Here is a 21,101-nt window from a genome sequence, read left to right as displayed (position 1 = left end):
TTTCCAGGAGAGGACTGCAATGTTAAGACAGCCTGCCTACAACTTTTTAAGTGATTGCCTTTGCCTAGAATCAGACTAAAACAGGTCCTAACCTTTCCCCAAACTAGTGCCCTAAAAGAGCCTCGTGGTGCAGTGGTTAAACCGCTGTCCTGCAGCCAAAACTGTGCTCACGACCTGGGGTTCAAATCCCAGGTAGCCAGCTCAAGGTTGACTCAGCCTTCTATCCTTCCAAGGTCGGTAAAATGAGTACCCAGCTCACTGGGGGGGGGCGCAATGTGTAGCCTGCATAATTAACTTGTAAACCGCCCAGAGAGTGCTTGAAGCATTATGGGGCGGTATATAAGCAGCACACTTTGCTTTTGCTTTTGCTAATAATGTGTTGGACTACAATGCCCTTCCATTCTCAACCACCATGGCAATGCTTGGCTAGAGATGACACACCACAGCGGAAAGTACCAGGACAGTGAAAGCCAAGGAAGGCACCGGATCATGTTGTGTGGTCTGGAAGGTGAAGTCATAAGCATCTAAAGACAGATGTCCCATTGTAAATACAGGTATGTGACATACTGAGGTGTATTTTTATAAAAGTACTAATTATTTGAGCCTGGGGAAATCAGATTTTGCATACTGTACTGTGAAAAATTCTTCCTACCTATTGCAAATAATAATAGAAAGGTAATGTGTTAAATCTGTACCCCTTCATGGATTGCTGCCTTGCCGTGGTGAAGGGGCTTGAGTAACTCAGAGAAGCTATGGGCTATGCTGTGCAGGACCACCCAGGACAGACAGGTCATAGTGGAGAGTTCGACTAAACGCAATCCACCTCAAGCAGGCTTTGGCAAACCACTCCAGTATCTATGCCAAGAAAACCCCATAACCTGAAACAAAAGGCTAAAAGATATGACGCTGGAAGATGGGACCCTCAGATCGGAAGGCGTCCAACATTCTACTGAGGAAGAGTGGAGGACAATACAAGTAGCTCCAGAGCTAATGTAGTGGTTGGGCCAAAGCTGAAAGGACGCTCAGCTGTGGACGTGCCTGGAAGTGAAAGGAAAGTCCAATGCTGCAAAGAAAAATACTGCATAGGAACCTGGGATGTAAGATCTATGAACCTTGGTAAGCTGGACGTGGTCAAACAAGAGATGGCAAGAATAAACATTGACATCCCTGGGCGTCAGTGAACTAAAATGGACAGGAATGGGCGAATTCAACTCAGATGATTATCATATCTACTACTGTGGGCAAGAATCCCGTAGAAGGAATGAAGTAGCCCTCAGAGTCAACAAAACAGTGACAAAAGCTGTAATGGGATATAATCTCAAAAATGATAGAATGATTTCAATACGAATCCAAGGCAGGCCTTTCAACATCACAATAATCCAAGTTTATGCACCAACCAGCATTGCTGAGGAGACTGAAATTGACCAATTCTATGAAGACCTACAACACCTTCCAGAACTGACACCAAAGAAAGATGTTCTTCTCATTATAGGAGGTTGGAATGCTAAAGTCGGGAGTCAAGAGATAAAAGGAACAACAGGAAAGTTTGGCCTTGGAGTTCAAAATGAAGGAGGGCAAAGGCTAATAGAGTTTTGTCAAGAGAACAAGTTGGTCATCACAAACACTCTTTTCCAACAACGCAAGAGGCGACTCTATACATGGAAATCACCAGATGGGCAATGCCATAAACAGCCAAAGATGGAGAAGCTCTATACAATTAGCAAAACCAAGACCAGGAGCTGATTGTGACTCTGATCATCAGCTTCTCATAGCAAAATTCAAGCTTAAACTGAAGAGAGTAGGAAAAACCACTGGGCTAGTCAGGTATAATCTAAAACAAATCCCTTATGAATACACAGTGGAAGTGAAGAACAGATTTAAGGAACTCGATTTGGTGGAGAGAGTGCCTGAAGAATTTTGGATAGAGGCTCGTAACATTGTACAGGAGGCAGCAACAAAAACCATCCCAAAGAAAAGGAAATGTAAGAAAGGAAAGTGGCTGTCCAACGAGGCCTTAGAAATAGCAGAGAAGAGAGGGAAACAAAATGCAAGGGAAATAGGGAAAGCTACAGAAAACCGAATGCAGACTTCCAAAGAATAGCAAGGAGAGACAAGAGGGCCTTCTTAAATGAACAATGCAAAGAAATAGAGGAAAATAATAGAAAAGGAAAAACCAGAGGTCTGTTCAAGAAAATTGGAGATATTAAAGGAACATTTTGTGCAAAGATGAACATGATAAAGGACAAAAATGGTAGGGACCTCACAGAAGCAGAAGACATCAAGAAGAGGTGGCAAGAATACACAAGAATTATACCAGAAAGTGGTTGTTGTGGGTTTTTCGGGCTCTTAGGCCGTGTTCCGAAGGTTTTTCTTCCTGACGTTTCGCCAGTCTCTGTGGCCGGCATCTTCAGAGGACTGGAGTAGGAACTCTGTCCATGCTCTGTTGGTGTTTGTTGGAGAGTATTTATAGCTGTGGGAACGGCTTTTGTCTTTTTTTAGGAGATAGGGTGATCAGCATGGTTTTGTTGTGATGAGGGAGGGGGGAGAGATTACCTGTCACTGTGGTTGATGGGTGTCCTTAGCTGGTCTAATTTGTGCAATGATCTCTGGCCCTTGTGGCTGGGTAAGAGTTCATTGACCTTTTGCAGATTGTATTTTTCAGAATGGGCCACCAGGCCGGGTTTAGTTTCAGGCCTTCTTCTTTCCTGTTGAAGTTTATGTTTATGGATTTCAATGGCTTCCCTGTGCAGTCTAACATAAATTGCTGGTGTTGTCCAGTACTTCAGTATTTTGAATTAGAATTTCATGTCCAGCTTGTTTTAGGGCATGTTCAGCTACTGCTGATTTTTCCAGTTGTTTTAGTCTGCAATGTCTCTTATGTTCTTTGATTCTGGTGTGAATTCTGCATTTTGTGGTCCCAATATATAGGTGGGACAGGAAGCAACAGTTAGAATTGGATATGGAACAACTGATTGGTTCAAAATTGGGAAAGCAATAAGACAAGGCTGTATTGTCCCCCTGCTTATTTAACTTATATGCAGAATACATCATGCGAGAGGCCAGACCGGAGGAATCCCAAACTGGAATTAAGATTGCTGGAAGAAATATCAACAGCCTCCGATATGCAGATGATACCACGCTGATGGCAGAAAGTGAGGAGAAATTAAGGAACCTGGTAATGAGGGTGAAAGAGGAGAGTGCAAAAAATGATCCGAAGCTCAACATCAAAAAAACTAAGATCATGGCCACTGGTCCCATCACCTCCTGGCAAATAGAAGGGGAAGATATGGAGGCAGTGACAGATTTCACCTTCTTGGGCTCCATGATCTCTGCAGATGGTGACAGCAGCCATAAAATTAAAAGACGCCTGCTTCTTGGGAGGAGAGCGATGACAAACCTTGGCAGCATCTTAAAATGCAGAGACATCACCTTGTCAACACAAGTCCGAATAGTCAAAGCCATGGTTTTTCCTGTCGTGATGTATGGAAGTGAGAGCTGGACCATAAATAAAGCTGACCGCCGAAGAATTGATGCTTTTGAATTGTGGTGCTGGAGGAGGCTCTTGAGAGTCCCCTGGACTGCAAGGAAAATAAACTTATTCACTCTAAAAGCAATCAAGCCTGAGTGCTCACAGGAAGGACAGATCCTGAAGCTGAGGCTGCAGTATTTTGGCCATCTCATGAGAAGAGAAGACTCCCTGGAAAAGACACTGAAGTGGGGAAAGTGTGAAGGCAGGAGGAGAAGGGGACCACAGAGGATGAGATGGTTGGACAGTGTCATCAAAGCAACCAACATGAAATTAACCCGACTCTGGGAGGCAGTGGAAGACAGGAGGGCCTGGCGTGCTCTGGTCCATGGGGTCACGAAGAGTCGGACACGACTAAATGACTAAACAAAAACAACGTGTTAAATCTGTAGCAGCAGACAACAAAGAGTTTTGTGATGCCTTTAAAACAAACATATTGTATCTAGCACAAGCTTTTTATAGAATTAATCAATTTCTTCACATTAATGGAGTACAACATAGATGTACAGTGGTGCCTTGTTTAACAGGCGGCCCATTTAATGACGAATCCGCATAGCGACGGATTTTTTGCGATCGTTTTGCGATTGCGTTGCGATGTTTCTAATGGAAAAAATCGCTTTGCGATGATCGGCAAGCTGTTTCGCTTACCGTTGTTGTGGGTTTTTCGGGCTTCTCAGTTTGCTGTCCTCTGAAGATGCCGGCCACAGAGACTGGCGAAACGTTAGGAAGAACCACCTTCAGAACACGGCCAAGAAGCCCGAAAAACCCACAACAACCATTAGATCCCGGCCGTGAAAGCCTTCGCGAATACATTGTTTCGCTTACTGATTTTCGCATAACGATGATTTCCCAACAGCTGATCGGCGGTTCCAAAATGGCCGCCGGGTTTTAAAAAAGGGCCACCCGCTGTGTTTTCGCCCAGATTCCTCGCTTACCGGGCAGCGAAAATGGTGGCCGTATGGAGGATTTTCGCATAAAGGTGAGTTTTTTGCCCATAGGAACACATTAAACAGGTTTTAATGCATTCCTATGGGCTTTTTTATTTCGCATAGCAATGAATCCATATAGCGACGATTTTGGCTGCACGGATTATCGTCGCTATGCGGGGCACCACTGTAACTGGTTTATAGGTACAATGGATTGGATATGACAGAATGATAGAAAAAGTGTCAACATGAATTTGACACAACTACGGGAAGCAGTGGAAGATAGGAGGGCCTGGCGTGCTCTGGTCCATGGGGTCACGAAAAGTCGAACACGACTAAACGGCGATACTCTAATGATCCTGTGGAATACATTGATTGTCTAAATGTTTATGCCAACCAGTTCACTGTAACTTCAACCAGCATTAATACAATTGTTATTTTTTATATTTTATTTGCCATACTCCTGTAACTAAAACCAATATTGCTTCAAAATACCCAAAAGCATATTGCTTCAAAATGGTACTTGTCATCTGCAGAAGTGGGTGATACCATGAAACCTCATGTCAAATATACGTTATTAATGGTGCTGTGGTGTGTTGTGCCATCAAGTCAAAATTGACTTATAGTTACCCTAATAGGGCTTTCAAGGTAAATGAGATTTAAGGAGTGGCTTTACCAGTTCCACTCTCCCAGTGAGGATTCAAACCCTGTTCTCCAGAGTCCTAGTCCCATCATTCTATCCACTACACTAGTGGTCCCCAACTCTTCTGAACTGTGGACTGATTGAGGGGATGGGGTCTGTGAACAAGGATAGAGCCCCCCTACTCACAGTTGGGTGTGGTGCACATGCATGCATGCATGGATAGCTGTGGCGTGTTTGCGGGTGAGTGGGGCGCACTCGCACACATGTATGGGTGAGCGGGGCGGTGGAAAATGAAGGTTGGTGGGCCATGTATGCATGTGGGCGTGCGTGGGGGAGTGTATGCGGGGGGGCAGATGTCCCCACTACCTGGTCCTGCGAAAGCCACAAAATGGCAATGGCCAGGGGGATGGGGACCCCTGCAGTACACCACACTGGCAATTCACGTTAAAGGTGCTACAAGGTTATTTTTCCCATCCCATATTCTTCAACATGCTTTCACTAGTAGCATTTTCCACCTATCTTATTCTTGTATTCGCGAAGGCTTTCACAGCCAGGATCTAATGGTTGTTGTGGGTTTTTCGGGCTTCTTGGCCGTGTTCTGAAGGTGGTTTTTCCTAATGTTTCGCCAGTCTCTGTGGCTGGCATCTTCAGAGGACAGCAAACTGTGCTCTGGTGTAGTTTGGCTAGGGCGTGGAGTATTTATGGCTGTGAGTTGGAATGATTAGTGTGTATTGTTGTGGGTGTATTGTTTTCTGTGGATGGGTGATTAGTGTGTTTTGTTGTGGGTGTATTGTTGTGAGCTTATCCTTTCTAATTAAAGACTATCACAGAGATGTTATGAACCCTTTGCTGCTTTCTACCTGCACTTCATTTGCTGCAGATTATATAACTGGAATTTTTCATTCACTGTACAGTGGTGCCCCGCTTGACTATTACCTTAGATGAGGAAATCACTTAACGATGAGTATTTTGCGATTGCTATAGTGATTGCAAAACAATGTTTAGATGGAAAAAAACACTTGACAATGATCGGTTTCCTGCTTCGGGAACAGATTTTTCGCTTGACAAAACAGCTGATCGTCGGGGCTTCAGAATGGTTCCTCGCTGTTTTAGGACTGATACCTCGCTGTACAGGCACTGGAAAATGGCCGCCCTATGGAAGATCTTTGCTGGACACTGAGATATTTCACCCATTGGAACGCACTGAACTGGTTTTCAATGCATTTCAATGGGTTTTTTTTTACTTTCGCTTGACAACAATTTCGTTCTACAGCAATTTTGCTGGAACGGATTATCCTCGTCAAGCGAGGCACCACTTGTGCTTAGAAAGAATGTCAGCTTATTCTGGCTGATAGACATTTTGTATAATGGATGTGCTTCTAAGAAAGAGTACTGTATAACTATTTTCATAATACTTCTGGATTCCACTAATAACGTTCACATATCATCATCCATGTGGTACTTCTACTATGAAAGCTCATCCAGACAAACAGGAATGGAATGTGTGTATTTGGAACACTCACCTTGTATCTGCTGTACTCTAACAATCTTCTTCAAGAAAACACCAACACAGGCTGATCAACTGAAGCTCTGCTGCTAAGACACACCAGACAATTGTTCCATGATCTGATGAGATTATCACAGAAAGTTCAGTTGTACAGATGTTCCACAGAACATATATAGAAATGTGACAACAGCCTCGACAGATATGCATAATTGAAACTGGTCACAAGATGGTAACGTTTCTAGCACCACTCTGCAGATACAAAAGTGCTCAGTGGGCATTTCCAGTTTTTATATAATCTGTCAAATCTATTACTATTAGAACTCAAAAGCAGGCCTGCCCACTGACTTTTAAAAATTTGCTGGATAACTTCTTAAAATTATACACTATGAGTAGTTCATGTGCATGTCCATCTAGAGATTTCCCACATTCAGTCAATGAATAAAAGCCCACTCATGTCACCCCCTTAAATATTACTCTGGCTAAAAAATATAGACTGTAAAGAGCTGATTTAGCACTATCTGGATAAGTACCTTGTGCATGTCCTGCCCAAAGTATATTCCACAAGACATATGAATATTCACACTCTTACCTAATAAAGATTAGTGGGACCAACCTTAAAGACAATTTTAAAATAATCTGTAGTTTCTTTATTCTACACATTAGTTTTAAATTGTTTTATTATATACAGAAATATAATTTTAAATATAAAAAATCCAATGACACACTATTAAATCCATTTAAATCTGTATAAAGGGAAATATTGTTTGGTTCTACTTTTGCTTTTCTAAAACGATACAAAAATAAAATTCTGATCATTACAGAGATGATTTAAAGTTTTAGAAGTATGCTTTCATGTCCTGCTATTCAAACAAACCTGAAGAGACAACCTTCATTGTCATATGTAGCACCATTAAACATTTAAAATGAAAGAGTATATGAAAATATTTCAGGAAGTTACTATCTTTTTCTTTTTCATTTGCTTCAAGGTAAAAAGGAGAATCTTTCAATCCAGTAGCCTACAGGTAACTGGTATACTTAAAACAGTATCAGGGTAAGAAGATTTTCTTCTTAATAGAATAATTGCACCAAATTTTGTGTCAGTGTTTTTATGTCTAGTCTGAGTTCCACTGTGGCTTGTTCCAAAGTACAAACACAGAATTGTAACATTAGCGCAACTCCAGATGGCTCAATGAAGTTCTACAGCAGCAAATCCTAGATTATCAACATGATTGAATTTACACTACTGGATTTCAGTCTGTATGTAACAAAGTCAATGATTTCTTAGCTTGAGGCAGCCTGTCTTTAAAAGATGCCATTTGCATTACACCAGAGTAATTGCACAAGATTTTGTCCAGTTTTCTGTGAATAAGCTGCTTATCAAACATCAAGAATGCTTTCATGTGACCTCCCTCCGTCCATGCATGTATCATACTGAAATTAGGATTTTTAAATTATTAGAGTTGGAAAAAAGGGTATGTATGGTTGATGCAAGTTCAAACAGCGTTAGCATGGCTTAAACACAGAAGAGCAAAGTATTATATCTGTTTTTTCTTTACTGCTTTACAGCTGTAGTATAAAGAACACCATCTTGCAGCAATTGATAAAATGTTACTGCTCTCTGCAAGAGAAACAAAGATGTATACAAAATTGAATATAACATTTATGCATTCACAAAGTAACAATTAACAATTCTGGAGCTGGGGAATTCTGAACTAACTGAAGAAATTACCTGGAATCTGAAAACAAACTTCCAGTAGTTGCTGATAATCAAAATATGTACTACCACTACAGTTACCTAACTTTTTAAATCTAAAATTTTATCCTTTGAAGTAATTATGTTGTGATATAAACGATGTTAATACTGATTTTATCAAAACATACAAACTGTCAGACATTACAAATCTTTTCCTGAGTATGGATATGGAACAATTCAGGAACAGACTCCAATAAAATGAACAAAATGCTTCATTCTTGTTCTTCCCATAATGTTAAGCTGATTACAGGTGTATATAGAAAAATCATAAAGGGAACAAATACAGCTGCTGTAGAATTTCAAGAAGCCATCCTTCAGAGTGGAATGCTGTGCCACACCCTATTAGATTGAGAAAGGGCTAAAAGTAGGAATTGCAACTTTTTATTTTCTTGGCAGTCTTAAATTCAGAATCCTGGCCAAGCAGACTGTAAACACACAGCATCCTAGTGCAAGAAAAGAAAAAAGAAATACAGAAAGGATTTTTTAAAGTTATTGTTCTGGTCTATTCTGACATTAGGCTCTCAGGAAGAAAAACAGCTAAGAGTAGATAATGGTAGATTCATGACTGAAAATAAAAGAACTCATTTCAACTCTAAGAACTATTAAAATATTTCAATGTCATGTTATGCAGAAATTTAATAGAGGAGAAAACAGACAGCAATTTGCAAACTTTAAATCAGAACTGCACTGTTGGGTTACAAACTTAATAAATATACTTTCAAAATATTTCCCCCTATAAAAAAGTGCAAAATTCCACAGTCATATTTGCCTGTTTATATATGCATGTGCATAAAAGAGGGAGAACACACACAAATGTGTGCATGCATGCACATATGCAGAGACATCTGTGGATTGGATTCTGCAAAAATATATACCTGGCTTTAGAAAGAGCTTTGCACCAAGCAAGCCAGATACCCAACTGAATTTCTTTCAACATTGCATACAATTTCATATATATGTAGCATGCTTCTTGGCAGACTATTTTGATGCAGTATTATAATTTGTCTTGTTCCCAAGTTGTTCATCAGGGTAGGCAGCTGCCATTTTAATTATAAAGATCTCCCATGTGATGCTCATAAATAGAATTAAAATGTGTTGTCCTTTCAATTTTATACTTTATTAAGGTGCTAGGAAACATCAAGTCTTTCTTGAAGTCTATTAAATATTTGTTGCCTGTGCTCCACTGTTAAGCAATAGCCAATCGCAGCTTCAATTTCTTGTATTCGTTTATGGAAACGGCAACCATCACGGGCAAGTTCTTCCCAGGGTCCTTTGCGGTCTTCCTCATTGCTTACATAATACTCAGTAACTTCTTCAAGGAATGTAACCTATGACACACAAAATTAAATGAAATTATCAGCACACACATATAATGCCGTTTCATAACACATTTGTTTTTAACAGATCAGCTCTTAAAACACTTTGTCCTCATCCTGTTCCAGCTGTGATGGGGGGGAGAAAAGGCTAATCTTGGGTTCCTCTACAGCAGCGGTTCCTGACCGTGGATAACCCAGATGTTGTTGGACTGTATCTCCCAGAATCCTTAAGCAGGTGGCGAAGGCTTCTGGGAGTTGCAGTCTAAGAGCACTTTGGTTACCTAAGGTTGGGAACCACAGTTCTACAGGGTGAAAGGAAAAGCATAAATAAAAGAATAAACAAACATTCACAGAAAAGACAAAATCCAAAGAAACAAAACAAGACAAAAACATGTGACGCGTTATAGACTAATCATTATATTTTAATGTAAGCTTTTGTGGACACGTCCACTTCATCAGACATTAACAGACAGAATGAAATGAAATGGAATTTATATGAAATATCAGTTTCATATTTTAAATGTTCATTGGTTACGTGAAATAATTAGGACTATGTTTGTTTTACAGTCCTGTTGCAAAAACATTTCAGGAAGACAGAAAACAGGCAAGACTCTCAGGTGATGTACTGGTACTGAAATGCAGCAGAATTTAGCTACTCTCCTAATGGGAAAAAAACAGTTAAGAATTTGGGTTCTTCACTTTTACAGGAAAGAAAAAACCTCCAGCTGTGAATTTTTGCCTGTATCTATCCTGTTTGAATATGTTTCTTTTCTGCAATAAAAAGTTCTCCTGGGTTATTACTATTAAAATATTAGTACAATTAGAGGTGCTAAAAAGGCAAACGAAAGCTTGCACAATGCACGGAAAGGCTAGCAGAATAAAAGTAACAACAACCACTTTAAAATATATTACTTAAATTAGTAATATAACAACTGCAAACTAAGGTTCTAACCCATCTTGCTCAACTACATACATTTCTAAGCTGCACTTCATTATTGTCTCCTGCCTCTGAGCCTGACAAAGGATTTTGATTAAAACAAAAACTTTCTCATTTCTTTGTGATTACTTAATTATTCCTTATGAAGGCATTGCCCAAATATTGCTTCTCAACCTTTTTCTTAATGGACCAACATGGTCAATTCACTTCCCACTCCCCCCTTTCCATTAAATACCACTTTACTGTGCTTCTTAAAGTAGTCATATGCAGTAAGTTCTAAGTCATATACAGCCAGAAATTTAGAATTTAACACCTGATTCCTTATATAGTTATACAACTAGTGGAATCACAAAGTCAAGCAGCTTATCAACTAAACAAAACTGAAACATCCCTACAGTGGTCCCCAACTCCTGGTGTGTGAGCCGGCAGCCGTCTGTGGCTCAGGCAGGACCAGGCTGTGGACACAGATCTCCTGACCCCACACAAGCGCGCCCAGAGAGCATGACATGCCCTCGTGTGCATGCACACACACATGCACACCCCATAAGTGCAACATGCCCCGTGAGCGCAACATCCACCCCCACGCATGCCACGCCCCCCAACCCACCTGTGGCTGGGAAAAGGTTTGGGACCACTGGATTAAAGGACACCAGAACCTTATAATGCATTGTCTGAGCACAGAAATATTTTAAAGTTTATAGCTACCGTCATAGAAACAGGTGGATCACAAGTTTGCCAAACATAGTTACATCAGCCTCTCCCTGTGTGCTTTATCCTTTCTTTCATTTTACATCATTCTATGGTATCCTCCAGGGAACCATTACTAGGTCATGTAACATTATGCTAAATATTACAGACCTTCCATTCATTTACTGTATTAGTAGAAAAAATGCACAAAGGGCTTGAAAATTTAGAAGTTACTCCAAGTGTTTTACAGGGAAGGTGAAGTAAAATGTATATGACGATAGTTCCAAAAATCTCACAGCTTATGTTTGTGATCTTCCACTTGTTTAAATTCATGGAGAACTACATGTTCCAAGCTGCTATTTATATCACTGCAAAGCAGCAGTAGGACTAGATTTGGGGATACCTGAGCTTTAATTTTTTAAAAAACCTTAACCATTAGACAGCACCTTAAAATGAATTTACACGGGCTAACAAATTCAAATACTATATTTTCCATGTTTAAGACACCCTTCCTTTTCTAACCCAAAATTTCTTTCTCTGCAAAAAAGGGCAGGGGGAAGGCAGGGATCAAAGCACTTTGATTCCTGTTTTCTCCCCTCCACTTTCTTGGGAAGAAAGTACTTTTCCCCTCCACTTTCTTTGCAAAAAGTGGAGGGGGAAAGCAGGCATCAAAGTGCTCTCCCCCCTTGTTACTGTTAGGCATCCTTCAGTCTCGAGATACTATGGTAACGTGCTCTGTATGGAGGGCTTGGAACAGCATCTAGTGTGGTTGAGAAGGCCAATTCGAGAGTGACAATCCCTTCTACAATGAGGACAAATACAATCTGTCCCCTGTCCAGCTCTCTGATTTTGCTGCTTCCTGGACTGCCTCTCTACCTCGGCCTGCTGGACAAAGGTCTCTTCAAATTGGGAGAGGCCATAATGCACCGCCTGCCTCCAGGCTGAATGTTCCAATGTCAGGCTTTCCCATCCGTTGAGGTCCATTCCTAAGGCCTTCAGATCCCACTTGCAGATATCTTGGTATCGCAGCTGTGCTCTCCCTCTGAGGCAATTTCCCTGCACTAATTCTTCATACAGGAGATCTTTTGAAATCCGACCATCAGCCATTCTCACAACATGTCAAAGCCAATGTAGAAGTTGCTGTTTCAGTAATGTATACATGCTAAATATTCCAGCTCATTCTAGGACTACTCTATTGGGAACTTTGTCCTGCCAGGTGATACCAAAAATGCATTGGAGACGCATATGGAACGTGTTCAGCTTCCTCTCCTGCCGTGCACAAAGGGTCCAGAACTCACTGAAGTACAGGAGTGTGCTCAGGACCCAGGCTCTATAGACCTGGATCTTGGTATATGCTTTGGCTTCTTATTAAGTCATACTCTCTTTGTGAGTCTTGAGAACATGGCAGCTGCTTTGCCAATGTGTTTATCCAGCTCAACATCTAAGGACAGAGTGTCAGAGATCATTGAGCCGAGGTACACAAAGTCATGAACAACCTCCAATTCTTGCGTGAAGATGGTAATAGAGGGAGGTGAGTCCACGCCCTGGCCCATGACTTGTGCTTTCTTCAGGCTGATTGTTAGTCCACAGTCTTGGCAGGCCTTGCTAAAACGATTCATGAACTGTTGGAGGTCTTCAGCAGAGTGGGCAACAATGGCTGCATCATTGGTGAAGAGGAAGGCCCACATGCATTTCAGTTGGACTTTGGTCTTTGCTGTCAATCTAGAGAGATTAAAGAGCTTTCCATCAGATCTAGTCTGGAGATAGATACCTCCTGTTGCAGTTCAATAGGCATGCTTCAGCATGACAGCAAAAAAAGATCCCAAACAGGGTTGGCGCAAGGACACAGCCCTGTTTCACTCCGCTTCAGATGTCAAAGGGGTCTGATGTTGAGCAATCAAAAACTACAGTGCCCTTCATTCCCTCATGAAAGGACCTGATGATGTTAAGGAGTCGAGGTGGATATCCAATCTTGGGAAGTATTTTAAAAAGGCCATCCCTGCTATCCTGGAGTCTCTTCAGCACAACATGGGCCAGCAGCTTCCCTACAACACTGAGAAGAGAGATGCTACAGTAGTTATTGCAGTCACCCTGTCTCCTTTGTTCTTATACATTGTAACGATGTTGCATCTTTCACCTCCTGTGGTACTCCACCTTTGCTCCAGCAAAGACAAAAGACTTCATACAGTTCAGTGGTGATGATCTCTTTACAGCACTTCAACAGGGATGTTATCCTTTCCAAGTGCCTTTCCGGAGGCAAGGGAATCCAAGGCCGCTTTTATTTCTGCTAAAGTTGGTTCGCTGTCCAACTCTTCTAAGACTCTCCCCCCCTTACTACCACGTATAAGATGACCATCAATTTTTCCTCTAATTATTTTAGGAAAAAGCGTCATTTTATATATGGAAAAATACAGTAATACTGTGCCCATGTATAAAACCTATTGAATGACACTGAATCAGACACAGTCTCTCTGCTTAACTTACCTCTCACCATTGCTGTAGGCAAGAGCACAGAGACATGACTACAAATACAGTGGTGCCTCGACTTATGAACGTTCCAACTTTTGTGGCCGGAACTGGTCATAAGTTATTATTATTATTATTTATTTAATTTATAAGCCGCCCAGAGACCTTTGGGTAGAGTGGGCGGCATATAAATTAAATAAACAACAACAACAACTTATGACCAGCTCCGGCTGCAAAATTGTGATTCGACTTGCGACCAGAGCTTTGAGTTACAACTGGAAAAAAGTGGGGGGAAAGGTGGGGAATTCAAATATACTAACCGTTGGTCACTGAAGCTACCAACATGAATTTGACCAAACTCTGGGAGGCAGTGGAAGACAGGAGGGCCTGGAGTGCTCTGGTCCATGGGGTCACGAAGAGTTGGGCATGACTTAATGACTAAACAACAACCATTGGTCAGCGAAGAGGCTGCTTCTTTTTAGCTCTTTCGCCCCAAGTTAAGTGTACGTCAGAGGCGGCTTCGGACTGCCTGGTGCTGCTTTCTGCTTGAGTGAGTACATACAGGGTTTTGCAGGGTGGGTCTGGGCTGGGGGGTTATGTTTCTTGCTGCAATGTTTGTGTGTGTGTGTGTGTGTGTGTGTGTGTTTTGGTGTCTGTCTTTTCAGCCCCAGCGCCTTCCGATGGGGCTTGCTGTGTTGTTTTTGTTTTGGTCATTATTTTTTTTCAGCCTCAGTGTGTTCTGATGGGGCTAGCTCCGTTTGGTGTTTTTTTTTTGTGATATTTTTCCCCTGGCCTAAGTGAGTTCCAATGGGGCTTGCTGTGTTGTTTTTTGTTATTAATTTTTTTCCGGCCCCAGCATATTCCAATGGGGCTTGTTCTGTTTGTTTGTTTGGTGTAATTTTTTTTCCTGGCCGTAGCACATTTTGATGGGGCTTGCTCTGTTTGTTTTTATGTGTCTTTCTCTGTGTGTTTTCTGGACCCAGTGCATTCCGATGGGGCTTTTGTGTGTGTGTGTGCGTGTGTGTGTGCGTTTGTGTGCGCGCGTGTGTGTGTTGGCCCTGATGCGTTCCGATGGGGCTTGCATTGTTTTTCTGGTGATTTTTTTTCCTGGCCCGAACACGTTCCGATGGGGTTTGCAGTTGTTCTCCCCCCCCAATCGGAACGAATTAATGGGGTTGCAACGCATTCCTATGAAAAACGGTGCTTCGACTTACAACCATTTCGAGTTATGACCATCATTGTAGAACGGATTAAGTTCGTAAGTCCAAGCACCACTGTATGCTAGCTTGACCTACTTAAATGAAAAGTGATACATACATGCCAAAAAGGGTGATTTGCCTTTTTCTAAAATTTAAACATGATTACAAATACTTCCCTTTTTCATCCCTCAGAAAAAGACAGAAATCTTATAAAATGTTCTTCATAATGTAATTATATAACTAATTTAGAGATATTTTCGGAACTGTAATTAAACATGACAGGGTATAATACACAATAGTATATCAACAGATATAATTGCAATCCACCTATCCAAGCTTAAGAGCTGTTCTTTGTGATTACTTTCTACATGGAAGTAATTTCTAAGTAGAAATTGATCACGATAATAGTCTTAGAGCTGTAGAGCAGGAAGGGACTCTATGGATCACTGAGTTCAGCCTCTGTCAAGGAGGCACAGTAGGCTTTCAACTCTCAACCACAGCCAAATACCCAAACCACTGAGCAACCCAGCAGTAATACCTAAAAATTCCAAAAGAATTTAGTGACTAATATATTTCCAATTTCCAAGGCATTTTGCAGAATATCACAAATAACAGCATCAGAACACAATTTCAAACATTACTATATTGAAGTGTAAATTCCAGTGGCATGCTGTCTGCCTTAAATACTATCATAGGGAAACTAAAGTTGTGCTGGCAAGTTTCTACATTGGGAATAAAGTACAAAACAACAATTAAATTCTCAGAGCAAGCAAAGCTCATGATAATGAAACTACTTTAAAGTCATGGCAGCTGGTTATAGCTATTCCAACTAGATTAGCCATTTGAAGGAACTGGCTAATTCACAAACACACATTTTAGCCCTAGTTCGTACCACTTCCAGCTTAGTGCTACCACTCCAGCCAAGGGACAGTTTGGTGGGGGATGGGGAACTGATAAATAAACACAGTGCACTTGAATTATGATTTCTGGGCTAGTAAAAGCTGAAAGTACTAGATGGCACATGATACTATTCCTATTAATCACATGTAAAGCATACAATCTAGTGCTTATTAGTCAGTTTCTGTTCTTGTAAAATCAACAGGTGGATGTGACACAATGCTGGGAGACCCTGAAAGGCACTACTTCTGGCTAGTAACTTATATGTTGTTGTGCTGCCATTTGATTTTTTTCATTCTTTTAAGAAACAGCTTGTTATAAACATATATCCCACATCCAGTGCCTATAAAATTTCCCCAATATCATTTCACAGTGGATACTGGAAAGGGAAAAGAAAAACATTTCTATGTGCCTTTCAAGCCTAGCATTTCTTATCAACAAAAAATAGCAATGAAAAGGAAAGTACTGTAGAAGTAGTTAAGTCCTGTGGACATTATCTTTATCTCATAACAGCCACCTTAGTTTTATGATTTTATTTGGTAAATATCATGAAGAAGACCTGAAGCTGAAAATGCTCCCAAAATAGTATAAGTATTTTCTTTAAAAAGAATAGAATAATTACACCAACAGTTACCACAGTGTAACATTTAAGAATTGGCTTACAAATTAGACCACACATTATACAAAACTGTCTGTTTCTCTTTTCCAGTTAAGAATTCTGCAGGCCTACTGAGCAGGATACAAATACAAAGACCAGATAGGCTGGATATAAAATAAATAAATATAATACAATACTTAAAAGATACCTCCCACTTGCAGATGGAAATATGAAATGCATACCTACCTTCTTTTTCTTCTTCACACATTTTTCTCTAGAAAGGATGCCATACTTCACATTCTCCGTAACCTCAAAATCTTGGTTATCAAGCAGGCGCACCTCACAGCTAAACAAGACACTACGCTTAGAGGCACTAAGGCCTATACAGGGTGGTCCTTTTAAGTCACATTTCCCTTTCTTTTCTGCAGTCTGAAATTGTGCTTTGAAATTAAAGGGGTTATAAGGATCCCCCAAATTAGAGAAAGAGTTCCATAATTTCAAGTTTTCTGATTCATCTACACTACCAGATTCCCATTCATCTTCCTCGCAGGAACTTTCAGACCAAGAGGAAGAATCTTCTATTTCCTCTGGCTCATTTGAGTCAGTGATAGGTTCTTTCTCAGGTGCACACCCAGAAGTCTGCACAGCTGCTGTGAAATTTCGAGGGTCATAAGGATCTAAGCTACAGAAAGAGTTCCACAGATGAATGCTTTCCCCATCCTGGCTGGCTGTATCGGACTCGGAGAGGGAGCCTTCACTGTCAAATCCATCATCATCTTCCTTGTCCTCATCCCAATCTTCCTCTCCCTCACTCTCCTCCCCGCTGCAAGCGCCCCCCAGAATGTAATCTATCAATTTGTTACTACACACAGGTCTGGCCTCCACAGACAGGTCTTCCTCTATATCAGAGTCTTCACTGGTACTGGATCTGACATCAGTGGATCCCTCCTCACAGAGATCCCCCCTCTCATGATATCCACACGGTGTGCTGTGGTCTTGGAGTTCTTGTGCTTCCTCGCGACACGCCGCAGTGTCTTTCGGGGCCCAGGAATCCAGTGGCTGTTCCTCTACCTCCAAACTGTGGTACCCACAATCGGGATCCGGCACCTCAAGGTCAGTCTGGGTCTCTTGGCGATGGACCTGCTGCAAAATCTCCGGAAGCTTGGAAGGCATACACGGAACCTCGGACAGTTCTTCCCAGGAGGCAGTCAAGGGCCCAGAGAGCGAGCTTTTATCGGCACCGGTTAGCACGGAGGAGGGGGGAGAGGAGGAGACGAAGCGCAGCTGGTGCTGGACGGCAAGAAGCGGAGCCAGGCCGGGAGCTCCCCACACTGGCACGGAAGACTCTGGCCCGCTGACATGGGCCTCGGACTGAAGCCAAAAGAGAGGAATGACCGGGCTGGGCAAGAGGCGCTGCAACAGCTGCGAGAGGAGCCGCAGCAACGAAAACGGGGCGTCGGCCTGGCCCTGAGGCAACGAGGGCGGGCAAGCGCCGAAGCGAGAGGCTCCTTGCTCCCGCTCTCTCCTCGGCTCCATGACGGGTGGCCTGGAGTCTTACCTCAGCGCTGCTGCGCCATGGGCCTCGGCCGCTTCTTTCGGCCGGCGAAGGCTGGGAGATTCCGAAGGACGCGGTGGCCTCTTCCCGGGCGGGACCGCGCCATGTTCCTAGCGAAGGCTGAGGGCCTATTCGAAACTCGGGCACGGCAGTTGGCTGGGCTAAGCGAGGGAGAAACAAAATGGCGGGGGCCGCCGCAGAAGAGCTCAGCGGTGAAGCCGTTTGGGCGGGAGACCCCGTTGACCAGCGGGCAAACACGTACGCACGCGCTCTCTTCGGTCCCGACGGCGGCGAATAAGGGAAACAGCCAAAAAAGGAAAGCGCGCCCTCCTGGGCGGTCTTTCCAGTGACAGCCGGGCTGCCGCGAGGACTCGGCTCGCGATTGGTTGTTCTCTCAGGCGGAGCCCCGCCTTCCCCGAGAGAGGACTTTGGTATCAGGGCGGGGCTGCATGACAGCGATTGCATCAGCCAGGTTGCTTGAGGCGAGCACGGGCGCTTATTAAATTTACAATGCTGTCATTTTAGAGAAGTGTTTTACAACCAGAAGGAATTAGGAAAAGTCCGTATGGTTCAGGATTACTCAAATGCAAGAGTTACGTGGTACCTTTACTGAAGCACTTTAAAAATCATACAAATTGCAAGCTTTCGTGGGTAATTCCTCAGATTGTACTGTATATCCCCTTTTTCTGGATAGTGCAACCAGAGGTCTTAAGTAAAACAGGAGTTCACACCTATTGGTGTAAAGCTTGTTCGTGTTTTCTGTTGATGAGAGCGGGGAATTCTTATGTAATAAGAAATAATAATTTTTAAAAATTCAGAGTTATAGGTATACTCATCAGATCACTACAATCAAATATTTAAAGTTCTGTTTGGAAAAAGGGGTTTGACTGCCCCTTCTTCCATAAATAAATATATGGATATTAAAGGTGAACATACTGTCTCTTGATGTAGCCAAAAAAAGTTATCCAGGCAGGACATATTGGTGGGAACCTCAAGATTTGCAAAAGAATTATACCTAGATCTTCATTTATGTAAGATGATGAATTAAAGAAAAACCAGAGTGGGAAGAAGAAGCCACTGCAGTCAGGAAATGCTCCACCTAGTAATGCGTTTTCCAATTTTCAAAGCATTCCATTTTAGGATTGTTGTTCAGCCTCCCTTTTACTAATAGCTGCTGCTGAGCAGCCCTCTTCTGGCCCATTTTTCCTCATTTACTTGCATATACAAACAGGATAAGTCTTCATGAAGCAATGTGGAATGTGTTGAAAGGTCCTCCATTTGTGGTCACAGCACAAAGGTGAGGTTGCTAAGCAAACAGTGATAAGGTGGTAACCATGGGATCAAAAGTCAGCAACTGAAATCCCACGTTTAGGGAACAGATCAAAAGTTCCTCTAATCCAGCTTCAGTTTCCATCTGCTTGTGCCTAGAAAACTGCAAAAGTATGACTATGCTACCCCATTTGTTCTATCTGGGATTAAAGACATATTAAGGTTGGCTGTGTTGTTTTTAGCAGTTATTAATATGAGAGCTAGGGCAGGGGTAGAGGACCTATGACTCTCCAGGTGTTGTAGGGTTTCAACCTCTATCAGCTCCAGTCAGTATGGGCTGCAGGTGATGAAAGTTCAACAGCATTTGGAAGGTCACATACATGTTACTTATCTCTGCCAAAGGTGAAATCATAGATCTGTGAGGGATCCCAAGGGTAACTAAGTTGAACTCCTGGACAAAACAGAAAATCCACAGCTTTCCATACAATCTCTTTAAAATACCTCTGGTGCAGGAAAAAAAGCCACCATCTTCCAAGATAATCCATTCTACTGTGGAACAGCTCTAGAAAACAACTTCTGATCTAATCTATTCCATGCTCACTCTGAAACAGGGTATGTAGGCATCCTTCAGTCTCAAGAGTAACGTGCTCTGTATGGAGGGCTTGGAACAGCATCTACTGTGGCTGAGAAGGCCAACTTGAGAGTGACAATCCCTTCCACACTGAAGACAAATACCATCCTTGCAAATCAAGTCAAAGGCCTTTGTAATATCTATGAAGGCCACAAGGAGTGGCTGTCATTGTTCCCTATATTTCTCCTGCAACTATCTGAAGGAAAATACCATGTCAATGGTGGATCTGTTAGCTCAAAATCCACACTGTGATTCTGGATAGACTCTGTCTGCAAGCACCTGGAGCCACTTCAGTGCAACATGGGCAAGCAGCTTCCCTACAACACTGAGAAGAGAGATCCCATGGTAGTTACTGCAGTCACCCCTGTCGCCTTTGTTCTTGTGCAATGTGATGATGTTTGCATCCTTCATGTCCTGTGGTACTCCACCTTCCTTCCAGTAAAGACAAAAGATTTCATACAGCTCAGTGATGATGGTCTCTTTGCAGCACTTTAACAGGGATGTTATCCTTCCCAGGTGCCTTGCCAGAGGCGAGGGAATCCCATTATAATGTTTGATACCATTATACATTCCCTTGATGTTACCTGTGTCCGCTGCTATCTGTATCTGAGAGCAGAGCTGAAGCCAATAATCATTAGAACATCTCCTGGCAGCCTGTTGGACTTGGCTACCAGCAACTCAAAGAGCCTGCAAGTTGTACTCACTAGGACAGGCTTTGTATGCTGCTAGAGCTCTCCTCTTATCCTTGATGGCTGGCATCAACTTCTCTGAATGGGCTTTGAACCAGTCTGCCATCTTTTTGCCAAATGTGGACAAGGCGGTGTTATAAGCAGCATTATTGAAATGTTCCCATCATTCAGGTGCATTTGTACCAGCCGGACCTGGAAGAGTTTCCTCAAGCGCTTGAGCAAATTCCTCCACTTTTCTCTGATCGTGAGTCTTCCTGATGTCAATGCGTGGTCTTCCTTTTTCGTGTGATACAATCTCTTTATTCGCAGTTTTATTCTGCTACACACCTGGGAGTGATCACTATCACAATCAACACTCTGATAACTGTGTGTAATCATTATACTAGTATTACGGAGGATGATACTGAGACTCAAAAAACTACTAGTGCCTAACTATACCGATTAATGTGCTACTTTGGGTAGTATGCTACCAATAATACCTAATTACCTGACTGCTTTATCT

At 42.3% G+C, this 21,101-nt stretch overlaps 1 protein-coding gene across 1 annotated transcript; it reads right to left on the bottom strand.

The window, feature by feature from the left end:
- Positions 1-7,226: 7,226 nt before the first annotated feature.
- PPP1R15B (protein phosphatase 1 regulatory subunit 15B) lies at positions 7,227-18,137 on the bottom strand. The gene is made up of 2 exons (XM_020797115.3): positions 16,702-18,137; positions 7,227-9,683 (listed from the first exon to the last, which is right to left on the bottom strand). The coding sequence occupies exons 1-2, from the start codon at positions 17,989-17,991 to the stop codon at positions 9,483-9,485; spliced, it is 1,491 nt and encodes a 496-aa protein (XP_020652774.3). The 5' UTR covers positions 17,992-18,137; the 3' UTR covers positions 7,227-9,482.
- Positions 18,138-21,101: the final 2,964 nt, after the last annotated feature.

Source organism: Pogona vitticeps, chromosome 4 (assembly GCF_051106095.1).
Source record: "Pogona vitticeps strain Pit_001003342236 chromosome 4, PviZW2.1, whole genome shotgun sequence".
NCBI classification, from domain to species: domain Eukaryota; kingdom Metazoa; phylum Chordata; class Lepidosauria; order Squamata; family Agamidae; genus Pogona; species Pogona vitticeps.
Note: the sequence above shows the minus strand (reverse complement) of the source record. Positions and strands in the feature narration are given on the sequence as shown.

Coding starts and splice junctions, on each gene's coding strand:
- PPP1R15B (XM_020797115.3), bottom strand. CDS start 17,991: ATGGAGCCGAGGAGAGAGCGGGAGCAAGGAGCCTCTCGCTTCGGCGCT. Junction 9,684..16,701: donor GTGTGAAGAAGAAAAAGAAG/GTAGGTATGCAT, acceptor TGTGTGTCATAG/GTTACATTCCTTGAAGAAGT.